Source organism: Triturus cristatus, chromosome 9 (assembly GCF_964204655.1).
Source record: "Triturus cristatus chromosome 9, aTriCri1.1, whole genome shotgun sequence".
NCBI lineage: Eukaryota > Metazoa > Chordata > Amphibia > Caudata > Salamandridae > Triturus > Triturus cristatus.
Window position 1 is genome coordinate 991,798,065 of NC_140592.1, and position 21,966 is coordinate 991,820,030.

The window sequence follows — 21,966 nt, forward strand, 5'->3', positions numbered from 1 at the left end:
GAGTATATCCTGGAGAGCCAGAGGCCAATATGGTATCCCCTTCCTTGTGCCACTTTTATTAGGTTGAGCAGGTAATCGGCTTCAAAAACAGGTTTTCAACGAGGAGCTATATTGCAGTGGTTACAAACGCTAGATTTCGACATCTTCTTTTTAAAGTTTCTTTAGCATAAAGCGTTTTCCGACCATACGACCATTCGGGCGAACCAGCAATTACGGGGCGGCAACCAATGGATACACATGATTATATAAGGTTATAATGAGTTGTTGACATTAAAACACATTCACAAAGTGGGATATGCTTCTAATCACAGAATGTCCCAAATACGATGAAATGTGGAAGCACAAGCCATTTGTCGCCGAGCCATGGAGTTTGTCATCAGCACTTCTCCCTTTTTCCACAACAGCAGTTCAAACATGAATGCCAAAATATCCTAGTTTGAAAATGTTTTCTATATAATTATGGCTCTGCCATATTTGCCTCATAATGCAAGATTTGCTGCATGATCTGACCATTTAAACTAATAAATTGTTTATAGCTCAAACATATCAAAAGTTAATAAAAAATTAGACTTTTTTGCTGCAGAGTGGATGGCCTATTGCAAAGGTTGACTGATCACCTTTCTCATTGTTGCATTTGTATGTTACAATGGTACTAATAAAGCAAAATCTTTCCAGAGACTCTTAGCATGTGTACATATGTCAAAATGATAAAATATCAGAAAATATACTGCATTACGCTGCAGCCATTTTTTTTTTTTATAACCAATTTTTATTGATTTTCGGTTGCAACAAAGAACACAGCACCATTTAGGAATACATCTTAAAAGGCAAGACCAAGACACAAACATCACATTGGCATAAAAGATAGACGTACTGCAGCCATTTTTTAATGCATAATTTAGTCAACACTGCGGCATACTTTTGTCTCCTTTGCTGCATAATTAATTCCAGTGGCCCCACAGCAAGCAACACATGTTAAAAGTGCTTGTGAATGAAGCAGAGAGACTGTGAAGTTTGTGAACTTAGTTTGGTGTGCGAGCAAATTCTGCATTGCCAATCCCTGGTGAGTTGCAGCTACTACTTCTGAAACAAGGCCAATGGAGGTACCTATGGGTGAGGCAGACTGGCCTCAAGGGCAGCGCCAGCCTTAGCACTGGTGGTGTCCTGTGCATTAATGTTTGTTATTGCCCCCCAATGACCACCTCTGCCATGGATTCCCTCACTACCACCCTTTAACATTGCCCCTCAAGTCCTCATAACCACACTCTCAGATGCATTTAATTTGATTTACAGCACCACTCATACCAGTGTAGATTGTCAGAGCACTTTACATCACACACATTACTCAGAGACAATCAATATGTGTGTAAATCACTGTATAGAAAATGTTACATAAGACTAAGGACTGCAAGGTGTAGGAGTCACATGACGCTATACTAGTAGGCTGTATAGTTTAATTGTGATTGGTCTGGAAAAACACAAACTCGGTATTTAAAACGTAATACCAGGGCCCTGGTTACTGACCGCGCCAAAACACTGGGACAAGAAAAACTGGGCCGTATATACGATTGGGGAGACAAAGCTGGGAAACTGATTGCCTGGCTCGATAAGAGAGAGAGTGCTAGCCGCTTAGTCCCTGAGCTCATGGGAGTGGACGGAAACCCCGTAACGGACCCCCAAGATAAGGCCACTCAATTTGCAGCCCACTATTATACAGTATACAAATCTGTGGCCCCCCATACGGTTGAGGACTCCCTAGATCTTCTAAGGGACATCTCCCTTCCTACCCTTTCGGAGGCGGACCGCCAATTCTTAGATAGCTCTCTCTCCACTGAGGAAATCGCAATAGCGATACGAGCGCTGCGTCCAGGTAAGGCTCTTGGCCCCAACGGTATCCCTATCGAGCTGTACGAGCTTCGCCCTGACAAATTAGGATACTATCTCAGGTCCATGTACACCTGTAGCCTGGAGACGGGGATATTGCCTCTGGACCAACGCTTGGCCACCATCGTTTCCATACATAAAGAGGGGAAGCCCAAAACTGATTGCTCCTCCTATCGGCCTATTTCATTGCTAAACGCCAAGCCCAAAATACTAGCTAAGGTACTTGCTAACAGACTGATTAAGGTTGTGGGGGATCTGGTCCATCCCGACCAGTCAGGCTTTATGCCTCGGCGGAATACTGCCCTGAACTTGCACAGAGTGCACGGGGTATTGGGTAGGGCCCCCACAATACATGAGGACACGATCATAGTGTCCTTAGATGCCACTATGGCATTTGACACCCTTGAATGGCCTTATCTATTTGCAGTGCTAACAAAACTTGGCATTGGTCCGGTCTTTATCAGCTGGGTGAAACTCCTATATGCCGCACCCATGGCGCAGGTGGTCGTAAATAATAAAAAATCCACCCCCTTCGCGCTTGGTCGTGGCACCCGACAGGGCTGCCCCCTCTCTCCCCTTCTGTTCGCTATGGCCCTCGAACCCCTTGCAGCGTGGATCCGCAACGATGTGGCCATTCGTGGGCTGCAATGGGCACCGGGATGGGAGGACCGAATATCCCTATATGCGGACGATGTTCTCCTCTACCTCCCCTTCCCCTAAGAGATCCCTTACTGTCCTATTTGACATCCTAGACATCTTTGGGAGATACTCTGGATTCCGAGTCAATTGGCAGAAGTCACTTATATATGTCCTAAGCGGTAACACCCCGCAATTGCCCCAAAACTGCCCAATATCGATCGCCACTGAAGGATTCAAATATTTAGGCATATTTATCTCTCTGGACCAGACACTCCGATATACACGTAAATTGACCCCACCCCTGCACCGCCTTAAAAGCGACATTCTACACTGGAAATCGCTCCCTATCTCCTTACTGGGAAGGGCGGCATTATTCAAAATGCTGTCCTTGCCACGCTTCCTCTATGCATTGCAAAATGCTGCTGACCCTGTTCCTAATTCGTATTTTGGGGAAATAGAGAGCCTTCAGAGGACTCTCCTCTGGGGCGGCAGGCCACGCATAGCATTATCAAAGCTCACGCTTGGCTGGTACGATGGTGGAATTGGACTGCCAGACATTAAAAGATACTATTGGGCAGCTCATCTAATCGCGATAAATCATGGCACCTATGGCCCCCCCCCGATGCCCCGGTATTCCGTATGGACCGCTGGCTCCTTCCTAGAGGGGCATACGGTCGAGCACTGTACTCCACTCCGGGTAAGTTCCCCCTGACAGGGCCTACCAAGCACACGATCAAGATATGGCACACTGCGACACAGTCACTGGGCTGGGCCAACAGATTAACGCTTGCTATCCCGCTTTGGGACTCATAAAAACTAGGGTACCTGGGAAATTCAAAGGGGTTTGATAAGTGGGACTTGATCGGTATTTCCACTATTGGTGATCTTTGGGAGGCGGGGGAATAAAACTGTTTAGTGCTTTGCAGACTCAATACTCACTTGCTGACTCTGAGCTATTCAGATATCTTCAGGTCCGGCATGCACTGCGGACCGCACTGCCAGGAGACGCCTCACTACCTGATAGCACCCCCCTGGAGGATAGACTTCTTGATGGACACCTGCCCGAGCGGGCCATATCTCTGACTTACAGGAAGCTAATCAATAACATGCGTGATCCCCTGACCCTACTGAGAGAGACGTGGACGGGGGACGGTATAGAACTAGATGATGAGGGGTGGCAGACGGCGATCTCCTCCCCTAAAACAGTCGCGATATCAGCAAGGCTCCGCCTAGTGCAACTCAAAATATTGCACAGTATATATCTAACAGGGCCGCAACTGGTGCACATGGGGAGACAAACTGATACGTCCTGCAGACGGGGATGTTCCCAACCGGGTATTTTCATACACACCATATGGCACTGTGGGATAATTCAGGAGTACTGGCAGAAGGTACATTTGATTATGAGTGAAGCCCTGGAGGTTGAACTCCGGCCAGAGGCTCCCAGATGTCTCCTTAATATCTGGGAACCCACAGACCTCAAACACCTACGCCATACAATGGGTCACACTTGCTTGTATGATGGCTAAAAGAAATATTGCACAGCACTGGGGGGCCTCACAAGCACCCAAAATTGCGGACTGGAAAAAAGACCTTGATTGGTGCATGCAACGAGAAAAATCTGTTTACATTGCGAGGGGTTGCCCCCGGAAGTGGTCTAAGATTTGGACCCCTTGGAATTTATACCGAGGTGAAATATGTGCCCCCCCCAGATTAAGCGATTTAGATGTCTCCCCTTCCCCGTAGCTCCAACGGCAAAAGTATATTGTGTATTGATACAGCCCGGTGTAGTCCTGAAGAAGAGCTGGGGGAAGCTCGAAACTAGTTGACTATATGCTAGGTACACCTATCCATTATAGTTAGGGCCTTTAGCATATCACCCCGTTTTTAAACCAATTAGCTAGGAGCAAGAATAAAATGTATTTGGCCCACTAGCTGATTATTTTAATTCACTTTATCCCACTCCACTGCACTTTCACTTGCACTACACATAATCTGTACCTTTTAGTCCTCCTACGTAATCCGCAAGTCGCAGCACGCCTCAGCCCGTAGAGGACTGAGAGGACCCCAATGATGAAGCATGTCACCGTGGGGAAACCCTGGTGAGTGAGGGGACTCAAGAAAGAAAAAATCTTTTTCTTTCTCTCTTTTTGGTGGACTTCAGAATCCAATAGATTTCTGACACCATTCTCTCTCTTAGGTTAGGTTCTTTTACCTGATAAATTCAGGTTGTTTATGAGTTAAATAAAGCGGTAGCCCAGGATTTTGCAGCAGGAATTGATGATAAACAACAGAGGCCTTTTTTCCCTCGAGGCACCAGCGTCGATCTTCCAGATGGGCAAGGCAAACTTCTTTCAGAGCCTGTCTGGAGATCGAAGACATTGTCTTAGGGGAATCATAAAATTCAAGGCGTCCGATATTCTTAAAAAATTCCTGAACATAAGAGAGCCACTGGATCTTTTTAGAGCCTTCAAGTTTGATACAATCAGCAATAATCGCCCTATTAAGAGCAGTTTCTGCTGTAGTCCAGATCTTATGCCACAACAAGATAGGACTGATTTTGATTAGATCCGAGATAAAAGACAAGGCTAGTTCTTTGTGACAAACATAGGAAGAGGTGGAGCGGGGAACAGCGAGCAGGTAGCAGAGAAAACCATTTTCCTTTATTTGAATTTCATGGAAATCTGCAACCCCCCATATACCAGCTCCGTACACAGCCGTTGATACACATTTCGCCTTATATATGTCAATCAGGATGCGTACTGGCCTGCCCCCTAACTTATTTGCGAATTGCTTCAGAGCGCCAATAGCCCGTGAGAACGCTAAATTCCTAGTCGTGATCGCTGATCTCCAGGTACCCCTCTTGTTAAAAACAATTCCTAAATAGGAAAAGGTATCGGTTAAGCCAATCTTTGATTTTTCTAAGTGAATATTACAGGTAATATTTACCATGTTCGAGGAGCACATAGTGACGGTCTTTCCAATATTAATCCTAAGGCCCCTATCTCCCATGTATGCCGAGAAGCTGGTTAAGGCCTTCTGGAGGCCGGTTTGTGTTCGGGCCATAATGACCGCGTCATCGGCATACAGAAAGATAGGGACACGTTCACAATCTATTTGCGGGTAGTCTGCCTCTGTTTTTAATAAATGGTCTGCCACCCCATTTATGTATATATTAAAAAGAAAAGGAGCCAGGATACATCCCTGGCGAACACCTTTCTCAATTGGGAATTTGGGTGTGCATTCTCCCAGTTTTCCATAGCGGACGTTAGCCCCTATTTCTCTATGTAGCTCTTTCAAAAAATTAAGAATATTAAAATCAATACCAAGATCTGCTAAGGTAGCCCACAAAATATCATGATTCAAGCAGTCGAAGGCCGAGCTGAGGTCTACAAAGGTCATAAATAAATTTCCCCTCTTTGATGCCGAATATTTACCTATTACTAAGGCCAAGTTTAGGCCTTGTTCGACAGTGCCAAGACCTGACCTAAAGCCGTACTGGAATTTCGAAAGAACGGTTTTCTCCTCAGCCCATGATTGGAGGCGATTTAAAAGAATTCGGCCCGCTACCTTCATTAGCGAGTCAAGGAGGGAGATTGGCCTATAGCATTTAGGATCGTTTCTGTCCCCCTTCTTAAAGATGCGGACTACAATAGCTTCCTGTCAGGTAGTTGTAAAACCCTTGATGTTACAACTGTTTAAAACGTTGGTCAGGAGCGGTGCCCACAGGGCGACGTTATCCTTATAGATGTCAAGTGGAATACCGTCTGGTCCCGGGGCTTTACTATTTGAACTATCTGCCAATGCTAATTCCACCTCGTCTAAAGAGAAGACTACATTAAGGGGAAATAGGACTAATGCATCAGGTTCTATGGTGCTCGTAACTCCCACCAATGAACTCATTAGTCCAGTACGAGTCTCTTGTTTGTATAACTCGGTGAAATGTTTAACCCAAAGCGTTTCTTCAATGACAATCTCTACCTGGTCAGAGTTTCTCTCCACAAAAAATGGGGCACTGACTGCATTCCAAAATGCAGTCGTATCTTTTAATGCACTCGCTTTTAATAGGGCTTCCCAGGCAGAGTGCTTCAAATCCTTCCTCCGTTTTTTTAAGGCATCCTTATAGGAAGCTCTGGCTACTCTAATATCTAGCTGGTTTCTTGGGGGTTTTTTTAAGGTCTGGATCAAATGAGCATGTGCTTTGGTGCACTCTTGATTAAACCATCTCTCTATTCTACTGTGACCCCCTTTTCGTGCTGTACCAGTTAATTTGTTGCTAATGTGGACTGAAATCTTGTCAAAAGCTGCAATGACCTTGGTGGGGTTAGGGTTCTCCTCTAAACAGGTCATAAAATCATTTTTCTGTTCAACTACCAGGTTCTCTAAGAAGTTAGTCGGATTTACCTTACTCCATTTAATAATGTATCCATTGGTTCTAGCCAAGGAAATCCCATGTAAATAGATATTTTCCACCACATTGGTGGCTTTACTGCCTCTCTGCCCTATTTCAAAACTAGAGCCAATTGGATAGTGGTCACTAAGTGCAATGTGCTCTAAGTTAAACGAGAGTACACTGCGGTGATAATTATTAGAGACCAATGTAAAGTCTATAATAGTCCGGGACCCCCGCCCACAAAAGGTGGGTTCGAAATGGATCGGAGGAACACAAAGTTCATTTACGTAGCCCAGGTCCCACTCCAATAGAAAATGGTTTAGTAAATTTCCGAGTACAGAATGCTCAAAATGAGTACAGGGATCACCCCTAAGATTCACCATGCCACATATCTCCGTATCACTGTGCATAAATAAATGGCAATTAAAATCCCCCGTTAAAATGGTAAAGTGTTCTTTTTGGTCAGATCCCAATCCCTTACGGATAGCATAATTTAATTCCTCTAAGGTCCTTTGTAAAGCGGCCTTTGGGATATTATTGGAAAAATTAATCAGGAGGATAGGGTGGTTTTCGCCTGACCTTAGGGAGAGAAGTTGATAGTATTGAGATCCCCCGTTGGGTAAGCATTTACTGGTTATATTACTTTTATTCGATATGTAGGTACATAGCCCCCCAGAACACCTCCCTCTATGGTTAGTTTGCGCTGCAAGGAAATGTGTGCGAAACCCCACCATATGTATCTCATCCTTCACCCAACATTCCTGCAGGCAAATTACTTCAAACCTATCTATAAGTTCCACAAAGATAGGGTCCCTAATTTTGTTTGAAAGGCCCGCTATGTTCCATGATAATAACCCCATCCTAGTCTTTTGGGCACGTCGTGATGATCCTATGTCTAGCGTGGTGGGATTCGAAGTATAACCTGGGCTTAATAAAGGAGCCAAAGTCATCTCATCATCCCTTATGATCTCAACAGGATACATACTACATGCTGGACTATCTATCCTGGGCGGCTCGGTTGAGGTTTTAACTTGTAAGCTTAACCATGGGTTTTCGTTTACTATAGGGCAAAGAGGGTTGGAGGGTACTACTTGTTCCGTAAGCTTTCCCACGGGGATCGGGTCCAGTCAATCCACCATCTCCAAACACTCATATCTATTGGTGGTCTGTATGCCTCTCCAAGGTTCTCTAAAGGCTCGCTCTCCATTATAACCAAAGTTACCATTCCAATCCCCCAATCGCTCCCCCAGTCACGTCTGCCTACTCTGCGCCAATTTCCCTCGTAAGCATCATAGTCAAAACCAGGGCGCCAACTGGGGGGGTAGAAGAAAGAGAGACGTTTAGTCTGAATCCCGTCATTTCCTCCATGCAAATTCCAGGAACATATGTGATCGACCATATAGGGATCCTCAAAATTTATCACAATACAATCACCCTGGGTTGTTTTCATTTCCTTCCCTATCCAATGTACCCTACGGACCGTTAAGATCCTACTAGGGTGATTTGGGGGTGGTGGTCTGTTGACGTTTAACCAATGTATGACCTTATTATTCAATGACCAATTCAGTTCTTCCTTGTGGTCATTTAACTCAGGGACCCCTGTCATCACTCCCACATAAGGGGCTGACTCGGGTGGTAAGTTTACAATGGGTCTACCAAAGCCTCCTCCCCCAAACCGAGCTTTATTTGGAAGTGGAGGCAAGGGCCCATTTGTTTTCACTTCCTGGATGGGGTGATTGGTAGTATTCTTGGAGCTAGTTCCCTTATTGTTATCTGTAGTCGCAGAGGTCTTAGGTTTTTGCTGCGACTCAGTAGTAGGTATAGTTTTAGTGTTAGCAGGGGACCCCCCCGTATTTTTACTCAGTGGCTTGGGAGGTTGATTTACTTTAGCGACCATTCTTTTAGATACAGTATTAGATGTTCCATTTTTAATAAGAGCTGATAATTCAAATAGCAAATTCTCTACACGGGACAATCTAACCTCCAATGGGGAAAGATGGAATTTAAATAAATTATCTATTTTAATTAAAAGTCGCCCCTCAACTTCGTCAGTATCACTGTCGGCCACAAGGATAGCAGAAGCCTCGGGGCTCATTGGCCTTACACCCCCGTTTGTCGGATTAATTTCAGGGTGTGACTGACCTGAAGGTGCTATGTGATCAGGTTCCTCTCTAGTGTTATCTGACATTTTATGCGTAACACCAACTTTTTCTATATTCTTCTTTTTTTTAGTTTTTTTCTTTGGTATAGCGCCCTCCCGCCTTCCCCTGGACTGTCTAGTGACGTTACTTTCAGTAGATAGGTTCAGGCTGAGGTCCGGGGTTTTTTCCAGGGCAAGGCTTAGCTGTGAGTCAGTTAGAAACTGTGATACCGATAAGTCTACCTCGGTCGGTACGCTATAAATTTCAGCGTGCACGAGGGCTCTGTCCTTAGCCTTATCAGGAGTCTTTACGGCTGAGATAAGACCCAGGGACGATCTTCTTGCGAGACTCTTCGTTCCAACTGGGTTATCTCTTGATCGATAAAGGAATTTGCCCTTGTTATAAAATTGTCTATTGGGCCTATGAGTTTCCCCCCCCCCCCCACCCCCCCGCTGCAGTTTTGCTCCGTGTGCCTCGGGTAGACATCGTAGTAGATGGACCCGGGGTGTGAGTAAAAGTGAACGTCTATAGTAGTGGATGGTGGATAACAAGTCAAACCACTCGAACAGTAACTTACAAGTTAGAAGGGTTCAGAAGTTAGAGAAAGGGCCCAGTCCAATCTCTATCGGTCGGGAGATGCTTGGGGGCTCCCTCGTCCACGGTGTTACAGCCTGCCAACCGCCGAAACCAAGTCAGGCTGCTCCTGTGCTGGCTGCTCCTGGCTGCTCTTGTGCAACTCGAATTGGGGAATGGCAGTAGGCGGTGGCGGCGGTAGAAACAGCAGACAGCAGACAGCAAGGTCACTGGCACCACCAGCGAGGGAGATCCTCCTACAGCATACCCGTTGCCTGGACCCGTTAACAGCAGGTGGCGGGCGGTTGGAGGCTGTGTAGGTCTTCAGGTGAATTGCGGTAAATTGCGGGTAAATTGCAGTAAATTGCGGGTGAATTGCGGGGCCGAGTGGAGCGGGGCTGGGCACTGATATCCGAAGCTCGGCCCCCCCAGTGAGCTACAGACTGGCCCCCAGCAAGCTACAGACCGACAGCAGGAGCGTCAGCGTCTCCTGAGGCTCGCCTGCGCCGCTTGTTTCGCTCATTCGCGTCCGTTCAGGGCTCGGGGGTCGGGGCTCAGAGCTCAGGGCTTTTTCTTAATCGCCCGGGTCTTCCCGCGGCTCACACCGGCTCTCCACCACCGCCACTTGTGTGGAACTCTCTATTTGTCACCGAGCCATGGCGTTTCTGTTATCAGCACTTCTCCTCCCTTTTTTTCCGCTGGAGCAGTTCAAGCATAAATGGCAAAATATCCTAGTTTGCAAATGTTTTCTATATAATTATGGCTCTGCCATATTTGACACATAATACATCATCTGCTGCATAATCTGACAATTTTAACTAATAATTTGTTTGTAGCGGAAACGGATCAAAAGTTACTAAAAAATGTGACATGTTGCTGCAAAGTGGACGGCCCTTTGCAAAGGTTGAATGATCACCTCTCTCACTGCTGCATTTGTATGTTTCACTGGTACTAATGAGGTAACATTTTCCCAGAGACTGTTAGCATGTGTAAAAATGTCAAAATAATAAAGTGTCAGTAAATATATTGCATTACGCTGCAGCCTTTTTTTTCCTGCATAATTTACTCAACGCTGCGGCATAATTTTGGTCTCCATTGCTGCATAATTCCAATGGCCCCAAAGCAGGGAGCACGTTAAAAAGTGCTTGTGCATGAAGTAGACAGACTGTGAAATTTGCAAACTTAGGGGGATATGTACAAGTGAAGTGGCGGAGTGAGGGGGTTAGCCGTCATGGCTTAACACCTCACTCCGCCACTTCAGAAACGCAAGGCTGCACCATATTTACAACGATATGGTGCAGCCTTGCGTTTCCCCCTGCGCTGGCGCTACACTTAACAGTGTAGTGCCAACGCAAGCACCCTTGCACCATAGTGCAAGGGTGTCTATGTGCAGGGGAGGATTGTTTATGTGTAGGAAGGTGTCCCTTCCTGCACATAAACAATCCTAAAATGCCATTTTGTCACTTTAATGTGTGCTGCTTCATGCAGCCCACATGAAAGTCACAAAATTGCATTTTTTTTTACAGATTCTTTATGTACAGGAAGGGGGAACCTTCCTGTACATAAAAAATCCATGGCATTTTGTTTTTTCCATGTGTGCAGCACACATGGAAAAAACAAAAATGAGGAGAAATAAAGCATTTCTCCTCGTTTCGTCAAGTTAAGACCAGGTTTTCCCTGGTCTTAATTTTGGCGCTGCCTCCTATGCACGCTGGCCTTGTACATAGGGGGCAGGGTCAAAATTAATGGGTGTTGCGGTGGAACGCCCACCACAACACCCACTGCACGCCCCTTTTACGCTAAACATAGCGTAAAAGGGGGCCATATTTACAAGGCAGCGTTAAGCCACATTAAGTGGCTTAACACTGCCTTGTAAATAAGGGGAAGCCCCTATCGCCACCACAACGTCAGAAAAAGTGACGTTGTGGTGGCGATAGGGGCTTGTACATATGCCCCTTAGTTTGGTGTGTATGCAAATCCTACATTGTCGATCCCTGGTAATTTGCAGCTTCTACTGCTGAAACAAGGCCAATGTAGGTACCAATGGGTGAGGCAGACTGGCCTCAAGGGCAGGGCCGGCTTTAGCACTGGCAGCCCCTTGTGCAACAATGTTTGATGGTGCCCCCCAATGACCACCACTGCCATGGATTCCCTCACTACCATCCTTTAACAATGCCCCTCAAGTCTCCATTACCACACTCTCTCTCACATTCATTTAGTTTGATTTACAGAACCACTGATACCAGTGTAGGGTGTCAGAGCACTTTAAATTAAACACATTACTTAGAGACAATTATACTTGTGTAAATCACTGTATAGAAAATGTTACATAAGACTAAAGACTGCAAGATGTAGGAGTCACATGACAACCATACTAGTTTGCCGTAAAGTTTAATAGTGATTGGTCTGGAAAAACACAAACTCAGAATTTAAAACATAATACCATGGTTGGGGGTTCTCTTTAATAACCACAGTTGATTTCTATCCAAATAAACCCTATTTCTGCAACATTAGGATAATCAGAGACTGGGGGGAAAAACATAACGCTCTAATTTATACCTTGCAGTTTGCATGCAGCTCTTAGATGACAGTTAATAGCTCACTGTTCTATGTTAGGATTATAACTTATAAACTGCAAGTAACAAAAAGATCTCTCTGACAAAAGCAGTAACCCACAAACCTATTTACATTGTGTGCACTTTGTGATCTGAATGTTACATGTCCTTTGCAGCAGGCACATTAAGCCTCTGCGCTACCTTTCCACGAGACAAAACTTCGACTAGACAAAACTCTGACCTCCCTCTAGAACAACATTAATCACCGGAGTTATCATGGCATTTTTATTGTTGCCGAAAATTTCTGGAGGCCAGGAAGGAGGCAGCAAGTGCATTTAAAACCATAATACACTTGCAAACATGATGGCCCCACCCGAAGTCAGCGCCCGGTGCGATCGCCCCGCCCTAGTGCCGCCCTGCTCAAAGGTCCTGTGACCTCAGTGACAGGGTCACTGTTGCTCTAGGATGTGCTACTTCGTAGGCCTGCCGACAAGACTGAAGGTGAACTTCAGTATGGATTGTGGTGGACAGGCCTTCAAGGTTAACCCACACTTGCCACTGTTAGGGTCCAGCTGCTGGTGCTAAGACACCTGGGCATCTAAAGTCTTGCGGGCCTTCTAAGGTCTAGCATGGGAATGAGCTCTCTCAGAAGAGTGATCTGGTGGACTGGTCATGGAGGCTGAACCTGGTTCCAAATTCGACAGCTCTGACCATAGTGTCACATCCTCCACCCCATCCCCCCCCCCCCCCCCCCACCAACCGAACGCCATACTGCCCCACTGAGTTAAACTCGCACTGCCGTCAACTAAATCCCAATTGTGCCCCGGTATAAACGCCTGGAAGCGACTCAATTCAAATTACGCACTAGACAAGAGCAATATGCTGCCTAAAAATAAAGTAACAATATCCTGGAAAAAGCAAACACTCAATGGAATGCAAAATTAAGTAAAGCATGTGCTATGTAAGCAGGAACAACATGTTTACCCTAAAGCTTTTATATACTCATTATTCATGAATCAATTAGTGATTTTGTCTGAAAAGTTAAGGAGGTGACTACAGGGCCCGGAAGGAACCCGTTTTAATGCCCATTGCTTCTATCCTTACAGAACTTGAGCAGTATGGTTTAAAAAGACCACATCCCTGAACACATTAACCATGAACTGTAGCGACCCCAGGAATGGTGCACTTCCCCACCTGGGGAAAATGTTGTTCAAAGAAAGACGAGAAAACGAAAGTGGCGCTTCACTGGCAAACTGGAAAGTGGCGCTAATGTGTTTAGGTGTAAAGAAGAAAACCAATCTGGCCACTTTGCAAGAACTTCATCTTGCTTTATTTATTTTTCAGATTTTTAATCTTATATTTCTCTCCATCCAGAGGCTGCACTATGGCATAGAAAAATGTCAGAAAAAGATTACCTTTCCAGCAAAAGTGTTTTTCTTTTTTGGATTCATTTTACAGGTGAACAAATAAAAGAGCAGCGGAAATAGAGGGTGAGAGCCGAGGCTTGTGGTTTTCAGTAAGTGAGGAGGAGCAATACAGAAAGAGAGGGAATACGAGGTAGCTGACAGCGGCAAAGCAGAAGTGGACATTGTCCTCGTCTTCTCTGGGCATGAAGGAAAAGCCAGAGTCCTTTTCCTTCTCTGCTCACCCGCCCCCGCACGCCGAGCTGTATCTGTAGGCTATTTCAGCCGTCCTGTGACACATATTTTAAACAAAGAAGTAGGGGTACGCCGTGCCCTGCCTATCCCGCCCACTTCGATCACTGATTCTACACGATGTCACTAATCTTAGAACGGAACATCTTAAAGCAGCGAAGCACATACAATAGAGAAAGGACACCACATTTACTCTGTCAGAGAGAATGAAACTGATGGATTGTTTCGCTGTTTTGTTCAGAGGTATGGCTACCAGTGTCGCCGCAGTCTTCAAAGCGGTTAGCGTTCCAGTTCTTTGTTAGCCGGACCGGATGAACTACATCGATGTTTCCGATGTGACTTCTTGGGTGACGTTTGCGTGCTTACAGTACTCTCGCGAGAATAAAAAATTACATATTCTCGAAGCCGGTTTCACGCAGTCTTTTTTTTGTTAATTCGCCGAGTCAACATGAGGTGAGTTAGGTCTTTTTCTTATGAATTTCTTTGGCTGGAGGTAGCATGCTTTATAATCCATGCGGATAGCCGGAGACCATGCGGATTTAAGTGCGCGCGCTCTGAACTAGAGTGAATTTGCTTGTAGGTGGAATAAAAGACCACGGGTGGGATTAGTACACGTGGGCTTCCAACCGGAGTTGTCACCTCACCATACTCCCTAATCTACCAATGTGAGTGACTGTACAAATGTCTGGTCTCCTATTCACTCCTGTAATTTGGCGTCGCATTACTGACTTGGGGGCATATTCTCAAGCCAGGCGATAAAATTATCGCCGCTTCAGAAAACTGCCGCTAAAACGGTGAAAATGGGCTTGATAATGTGCTCTATGGAATTCCAATTGAAGCCCTTGTTAGATGTCCTTCACATCTAACATGGGCTTCAATTGGAATTCCATAGAGCATATTATCAAGTCCATAATCGCCGTTTTAGCGGCAGATAATTTTATCGCCCGGTTTGATAATATGCCCCTTGGTTTCGGCCCTGCACTATACTCGCTTAAGCCTCCGTCCCTGTCCGATAAACGCTGTCCAAAGCCCTCGCCAACCTTTATGGGGAAGATATAAATGGATGGGCGGCGAGGTATTGCCTCTCCTTATAGTGACCCGGCAAGCCAATTTAGCACGTGAGGAAGCTGGTGAGTTACAGGGGCGGAAACTTAATACTTGCATGAGGGGCGGGTTTTACTGCTAAGATCACCCTAACTGCTACCGAGGCTCCTTCCTGCTAAGGTCTTGACAACTCTGCAAACGCTCCACGGACATAATCCGCAGTTCGAGTCCTTCGAACAGCAATTTAAAAGCCACATTGCAAACGGGTTTCCAACTCATTCTGTCTTTCAACGTCTTAAATCGGCTTCGAAACTGTAAACTGCACGTAAAGGCAATATCATATTACGGTGAGACTGCGAGCGTTGACCGAGCTTTACTAGTCTTTGATCACTTAAATTGGTGTTTTTTATTCTCTTTAGCCCGTGCTCTTTTGAGTATCCCCATACTTCAAACACACGTCACTCCCTGTAGCCGTGTTACTAATCTCCATTTGTCATGTCAGGCAGCAACATTTAGGTGCTCTTCTTGCGTTATAACCCGCACCGCTCGCTATTTATTTCTAAGTTATCTTCCATATTAATCTTCTCCCCGGGTCCCTTTCAAGTACTCTTGTTTTCAGTTCTCGTGTTTCTCCGCGAATTTATTCTATATTTGATCCATAATTTATGGGAAGAATGTTCATTCATTGTTGGCACATTGATTTTCATCGGGCTAGGCTTGTGGGAAGAATGTTAATTCACAGTTGCTGCACGGGTACAACCGTAGGGATTGAGTTTACCCCAATATAAGTTGCGTTAACAGGCTTGTATAGTGTGGCTGCCTGAAGCAATTGCCAGTGGTTTAGTCTATTTGCAAGCTTCCAGTCATTTTTTGTGTTCATAAACGTTTCAATTATATTTACTCTTACTGCATTCAGACATTTGAAACGCCCAGTCTTTTTGTTTGAACCGTATCTATAATAACTGTGATGGGGGAAGCGGGGGTACAGTGGCTTCTGTAGTAGATCTGTAGTGATGTTTGATTTAATGTACGTGCAAAATCATTGTTGATGCGATGCCTTCCTGAAAGTTTTTCTTGTCTCCCTTCAGTAGCAAAGTCTCCCGTGACACCCTGTACGAAGGGGTGAAAGAACTTCTACAGAATTCTCAGCAGAAACCCCGCAAGTAAGCCCATATTTACTATTCGAAGGGGGGAGTTGTCATGAGTAGATGTTAAAGTGGGAAAGGTTTCTGTGGCTTTCACATATCGGACATCTTGGGAATGTTCTTGAACTAGACTTCTTCAAATGTGTTGTAATTTTAAGTGTCTTTTACCATTTGATGTGACCTGTTTATTCAAGCATGCCTTTGGTTATAGTATCTTCTACAATTACTTTGTTGTCAACATATTCTTGACAAGGACACCTTTTTTAATTACCTTTACGTGGTTTCCAGACAGTTTTTTTTTTTTTGTAGTGCAGTTGTGGGCTTTACTATAGTACTAGTTAGTGCAATTGGAAGAATGTTTTGTGGGTGGAAGTTTAGTGTTTAATTGCTGGTTACTGTGTATAGAAAATGTTGGGCTTCCCATGCAGTCTAATATGTAATGTTCAGGTGTATGTTGGCTCTTGATGAACAATACACACATTTTGATGCCTGATTGGTCTAGCAGCAGGTGAGGCAACGTGTGCGATTTAAGGCAGTTGGTTTGGAAGGTGGTGGGGTAATGAGTTCAACATGGTTCAGAAAAGATTTGCTAAAAGCATACATTTCTTGCAAGCTTTTTTGTGGCCTTGACTTCTTTACATTGATCTTTTTTTCTAGGTTCTTGGAAACTGTGGAGCTGCAGATTAGTCTGAAGAACTATGACCCTCAGAAGGACAAGCGTTTCTCAGGCACAGTCAGGTTCGACATAATCTGATTCACCCAGCCTTCTGCCTGCACTTCAAAATGTTGTCACATATACCACCCCTTTCAATCTTGTTTCAAATGGTTACTGTTTGTATAACCAATGGGGTGCAGTGCAGAACCACCTGGGTAGTTCAGTCCACCCACAACAAAATGGGCATGGCTGGACGGACCTCCACCCTGGGTCTTAAAACATGAGGGGAGGTGAAGGGAGGCTTTTGCTAACCTCACCGACCATTTATATAAACTGTGCCCTTCTGGAGGATAGAGATGTTAGTAAGTCTGGTAAGGCTTTTCTGAAATTACTCCTTTGCCTTGGACTTGGTGGTTTTCTGCTTGTAATGTTCCTCTTTTTAACAGGCTGAAGTCCTGCCCCTGTCCCAAGTTCTCAGTTTGCATCCTGGGAGACCAGCAACATTGTGATGAGGCCAAAGCTGTTGACATGCCCCACATGGACATAGAAACACTTAAGAAACTCAATAAAAACAAGAAGCTGGTCAAAAAACTGGGTGAGTGAAACAAGGGCATATGGTTCACTTTAGACTACAGCAGAGTGACATTTTAGACAGTGAGTGTCTAATTGGGCGCAACTAGCGAAACTAACGAGTAAGCTGCCATGAATCAGGCTGCAGACATTGGTGAGAAACTAGATTTCCTACACATTAATACTTGTACAGGCAGTCCAGTTCACTCTAGGAAGTTGTATGGTCTTTAGTGTGGTACAATCTGCGTTTAGTTGAAAGGTAAAATCAGACTGCAAATCCCTGACTGGTGTACATTCGAACTGAGCTTCAGCATACAGTAGCTGCAGACCTTCAATGCAGTGCCTTGTGGTAGTAATTATAAATATTGTGTAGCGCTTGTTAGCATGCAGTTTTAGCACAACAGGATGTCTGGGGTGTTACTGCTTTGCAGGTTTTTCCAGAATGAATTGCAGCATATTGGCTAGTATTAAAGTGCTGTTGGGTGTGCTGAATGGTTCTCTAGAGACATGGTGTCCATTGTGGCTGTACATTTTAGGCTATCCTTTTTGACGTTGGGGGTTGTAATGCGTTCTTGATTTGTGCTGATGCTCATTAAGTAAAATTTGCCCTGACTGGTGTGGAATTTATTTAAATATCTACTTGTCCATGGGGCAGGTTGCTTCATAAATCTACTTGTCCTGTAACAAAATCCACTTGTCCCTTTGGTGCCATGTAGTGCAGCGACAAATTATGACTGCTCCGTTATGGCTTCTGATTATGCCAGGGGCTCATACCATAGTAGTGTTTGAATGCTTGCAATCCCCTTATGTTCCCACATTCCTCAGATCTACATACTGGGGCTGGTGGTAGTGGTAAGCAATAGTTCCAGGGTTAGAATGCCCTTTAGAGCCTGCAAACTTGAATGTTTTAAGGGTTTTCAACAACTAATCTTTTCCCATACTGAGAAATGTGGAAATATGCTACGCTCCCTCCCTTCCGCCCAAAGTCTTTAAAAATGTAAAAGAAGCCACTTACCGGTTGTTTGCCACCTCCCCTGCCTGGCCGCTCTCCATCCTGCTCCTCGCGTACCCTTCTGTAATAAAAAAAAAACCACTTTTACATATTTAAAGACTTTGGTAGGTGGGAAGGAGCGGCTAACTCTGCTCTGCCACGGATGCAGAGTTTTTTGCCTACTCTTCGTTCGCCACGGAGTAGGCAAGTCTCCGCAAACTGCTGGCGGAGCAGCTATCTGCCCAGGGTTACTCCTGACAATGGCAGAAGTAACCTTTTTCTCAGAGTTAGGGGGGAAAAAAGTGGTTGGAGGAAAAGTCACCTTAACTTAAATTTTCGCTTGAGCAAATCTACACCTGGTTATTTGCTTATGCTAAAATGCAGTTCACACATTTTCTAGGAGTACTATTTCTTGTCCTACTTCTGTAAATTCTTGGGAATTCACGAACGCTGTGCAAGGACTTATACCATTGGTGCACTTTTATGACTTTCTTTAATTAGGCCCCTAATTTGGTCTGGCCATTACCTTTTGCGTTTATTAAAATTCTGTTTCTCTTGCTGTATCGGCTGGCTTCAGTGAGTGACCGCATTCTGCTCTTTCACAAGGAGCATATCAGCACAAAGTATTGTTCAGTGCCAGTAATTACTGCAACATTGTGCCCTTTGAGACCAAAAACTATTTTTGCTTTTGCCAATGTTTATAATGGTGAGGGCCTGGCAGCTCCCACACCAATATGGTTTTATAAAAACCATGCCAAAACAATTCACACTGACCACTAAAAAGCTGAACAACAATTTCAGACCTGTTGGCTTTGCCAATGCCTGTTTTTGTTTCCCATAATCTTATTGCAAGTGGTACACTGATTTTCCATTATGAATATTTTTGGGAACTACTAGTATGCATCAACACGTTACTAAATGATGCTGCAAAGAAATGGTACTGGACATTTTACAGTAGTTTATCAAACTTTTCCTGATTTAATTTTTTTGAACATTTTATTTTGGAAGCAAAACAGTCTTGTTTTCAAGCTTCTGCAAATTGCCTCGAATTAGAGCATTCTGGGAGCATTATACATCGCTTCATATTGCTAAACTTTGAAAGCGTGCTCACCCGAATAATAAAGGCTTTCAATTAATGAGCTATAAATACAAGTTTGAACAGCATTAACATAAGGACACAAACATTACCTTGACTGCAGACAGTGCCCTTTCCTGATCCATAATGTGGTACTGTAAATTGGCAGCCAAAGGGTTTGTACTGCAGGGGGTTGAGACTACTTGTCCCAAGGACTAAATACAGAAACTTGTTGCCCTTGACCCCAAACAATGTCTTGGGCATTGGGCTACAGGAACTCCACATCCCTGCCTGAGTTTACACCTGTTCTAATTTCAGCTAAGAAGTATGATGCCTTCTTGGCATCAGAGTCTCTGATTAAGCAGATACCCCGTATCCTGGGACCTGGTCTAAACAAAGCTGGAAAATTCCCTTCGCTCTTGACCCACAATGAAAACATGGTGGCAAAGATTGATGAAGTGAAATCCACCATCAAGTTTCAAATGAAGAAGGTAAGCTTTCGAAATTGAGTCATTCAAATGTGGATCGTGCAAATTGTAGTTTGTTGTAAAATATTGCAGTTACTGAAAACTACAACGGGTCCTTTATCTAAAAGTTGCATAAAGTGATGTTACCTTGGAACGCTGTTCAGACATTTGGAAGTGTTGGAAAAATAGTTAGTCTATTCTGCTCTTCTAATTAATTGCTACCCCATTCCTTTGCGAAGATTAACAATAGTGGTTTTGAAAAATTTCTGGAATCATTTAATGGTTTGGCTTAGATCCAGAGTTTGGGGTTATGGGTATTCCACAAACTGGGTCACATTCATCCACTTTATCTTGAGCTAGCTGCATGAATTTTGGGTAGTGGGCAGACATACAAAAGATCAGTCCATCTCCAGGGTCCTTATTTTAAGAAAGAAGTTTCCTAGCTGTCTGGCCCAGTCAGAAGGTTGAGGTAGGGACTTAGTTTGACCACTTACAGGGGGATCTGTCAGCTTTTTCACAGAGGTTTCCTTCATCTAGTGCAAAACATGGTCCCAGAACAAGGTGGCGCTATGCTCCTGCTTTCATGGAAGTACACTAAATGTAAACAGTAGCTTTCACTAGACTGGGCTCTCATGGTTTTTCCTATTTCATAAACTGTTTTCAGCGTTGGTGGCATTTATTTTTTTTAGTCTTCCCTAAAGGCCAGGGTTGTTGGGATTTGGATTTTTCCCCTTTTGCCTTTTCCTAGCTTGTATCTAAATCGGATTCCTTTTTATTTCACCAAAGAAATTCTTTGCTATGTTACATTTTTGGCTATTTTGAACTTTTTTTTCCCATCTAGGTCCTCTGCCTCGCAGTTGCTGTTGGCCATGTTAAAATGACAGAGGATGAGCTGGTGTACAACATCCATCTTGCCATGAACTTCTTGGTCTCACTGCTGAAAAAGAACTGGCAGAATGTGCGGGCTCTGTACATCAAAAGCACAATGGGGAAGCCCCAACGCCTGTATTAAGCCCTGCATTGACAGAATAAATCTTTATAAAGCTTGAATGTCTTTCAATTTGGTCTTTATGATTATATGTCTGAGGTAATGGTTTCTCAAGGTCTGCCTGTCAGAGTGGTAATGGATGCAGATGTATTGCTTACTTATCTGTGCACTCAATACTTCATGTCCAAATTTGTCCAAAAGAGTGACTTTTATACTTTTCCGTCATTCGTATTGCCACATGTGGTGAGAAGACAAGACCGTATCTGGTTCACCTTGCACTGATAACTTTTGCAGCCATGGTAATGTCAGTCTAGTCCTGCATGCATGTCCTTAACCGACCCAGAGGCGGGCAAGTTCATTTTGAGTGGGGTCATGCTGGAGCATTTTGCCTGAAGTATTTTGAGGTTTTATGGGTGAAGCGAGGCACTGTGGTAGCAGAAAGGTATCCCGAAATATAGACAACTCAATGTATATTGTTTCCACATTTCGTATTTCATGAGGCAACCTGTTCCTGCTTAAGGTACCCAAAATCGGGCAATGCCATAAATTTCAAATTGATAAATCGGCTCACTCAATAACTGAGTTACAGATCAACTGAAAAGTTTGTGTTACTTCAGAATTTAAATAACGCGTTGGTCACTGTCTTAAAGGTGCTCAATGACAATTATACCCAGAATGCTAAAATCTGAAACTAGTCTAGGTCTTGAGTGGGTAGGAAAATCGGAAGTGACCATCTCTAGTAGAACTGGAGAGTTCTCTGCGTCCATAAAGGTGTTTATACATTATTTTTGCATTTAAAATTGCATACTTGCTATCGGCAAATATGAGCATGTCCGCAAATATGAGCATGAAAAACAAGTCATTGTTTAAACTCCGAAGCACTAACCCACTAAGTGAATTATTATTCAGCCCCCTTTGTTAATGTCTAAAGATGGTAGAACAAAACTATGGACAATGGCATGAGTGAATGGCCAGTGAACCAACGGAAGGCCCTTGGTAAATGTTGTGAATTGTGACTGTTTATTGAGCATAAAACAGTGTAATTAAGCGAATACATCTGTTTGACAGTGATGCAGAGTTTGGGTAGAGCAGGTGGGAGGTGGGGGCATACTGACTGGCGACTTCCATCTTGTATAAGATAGCGTTTGTCAGGACTGTGGTATTAATGTACCAAAAAAGGCAGTAATACAC

The 21,966-nt window shown here is 44.3% G+C and overlaps 1 protein-coding gene across 1 annotated transcript; it reads left to right on the forward strand.

The window, feature by feature from the left end:
- The first annotated feature begins 13,722 nt into the window (after positions 1-13,722).
- Positions 13,723-20,837, forward strand: LOC146799168 (large ribosomal subunit protein uL1-like). The gene is made up of 6 exons (XM_085626590.1): positions 13,723-14,293; positions 15,973-16,047; positions 16,687-16,767; positions 17,131-17,279; positions 19,639-19,811; positions 20,629-20,837. The coding sequence occupies exons 1-6, from the start codon at positions 14,289-14,291 to the stop codon at positions 20,797-20,799; spliced, it is 654 nt and encodes a 217-aa protein (XP_085482716.1). The 5' UTR covers positions 13,723-14,288; the 3' UTR covers positions 20,800-20,837.
- The last annotated feature ends 1,129 nt before the right edge of the window (positions 20,838-21,966 follow it).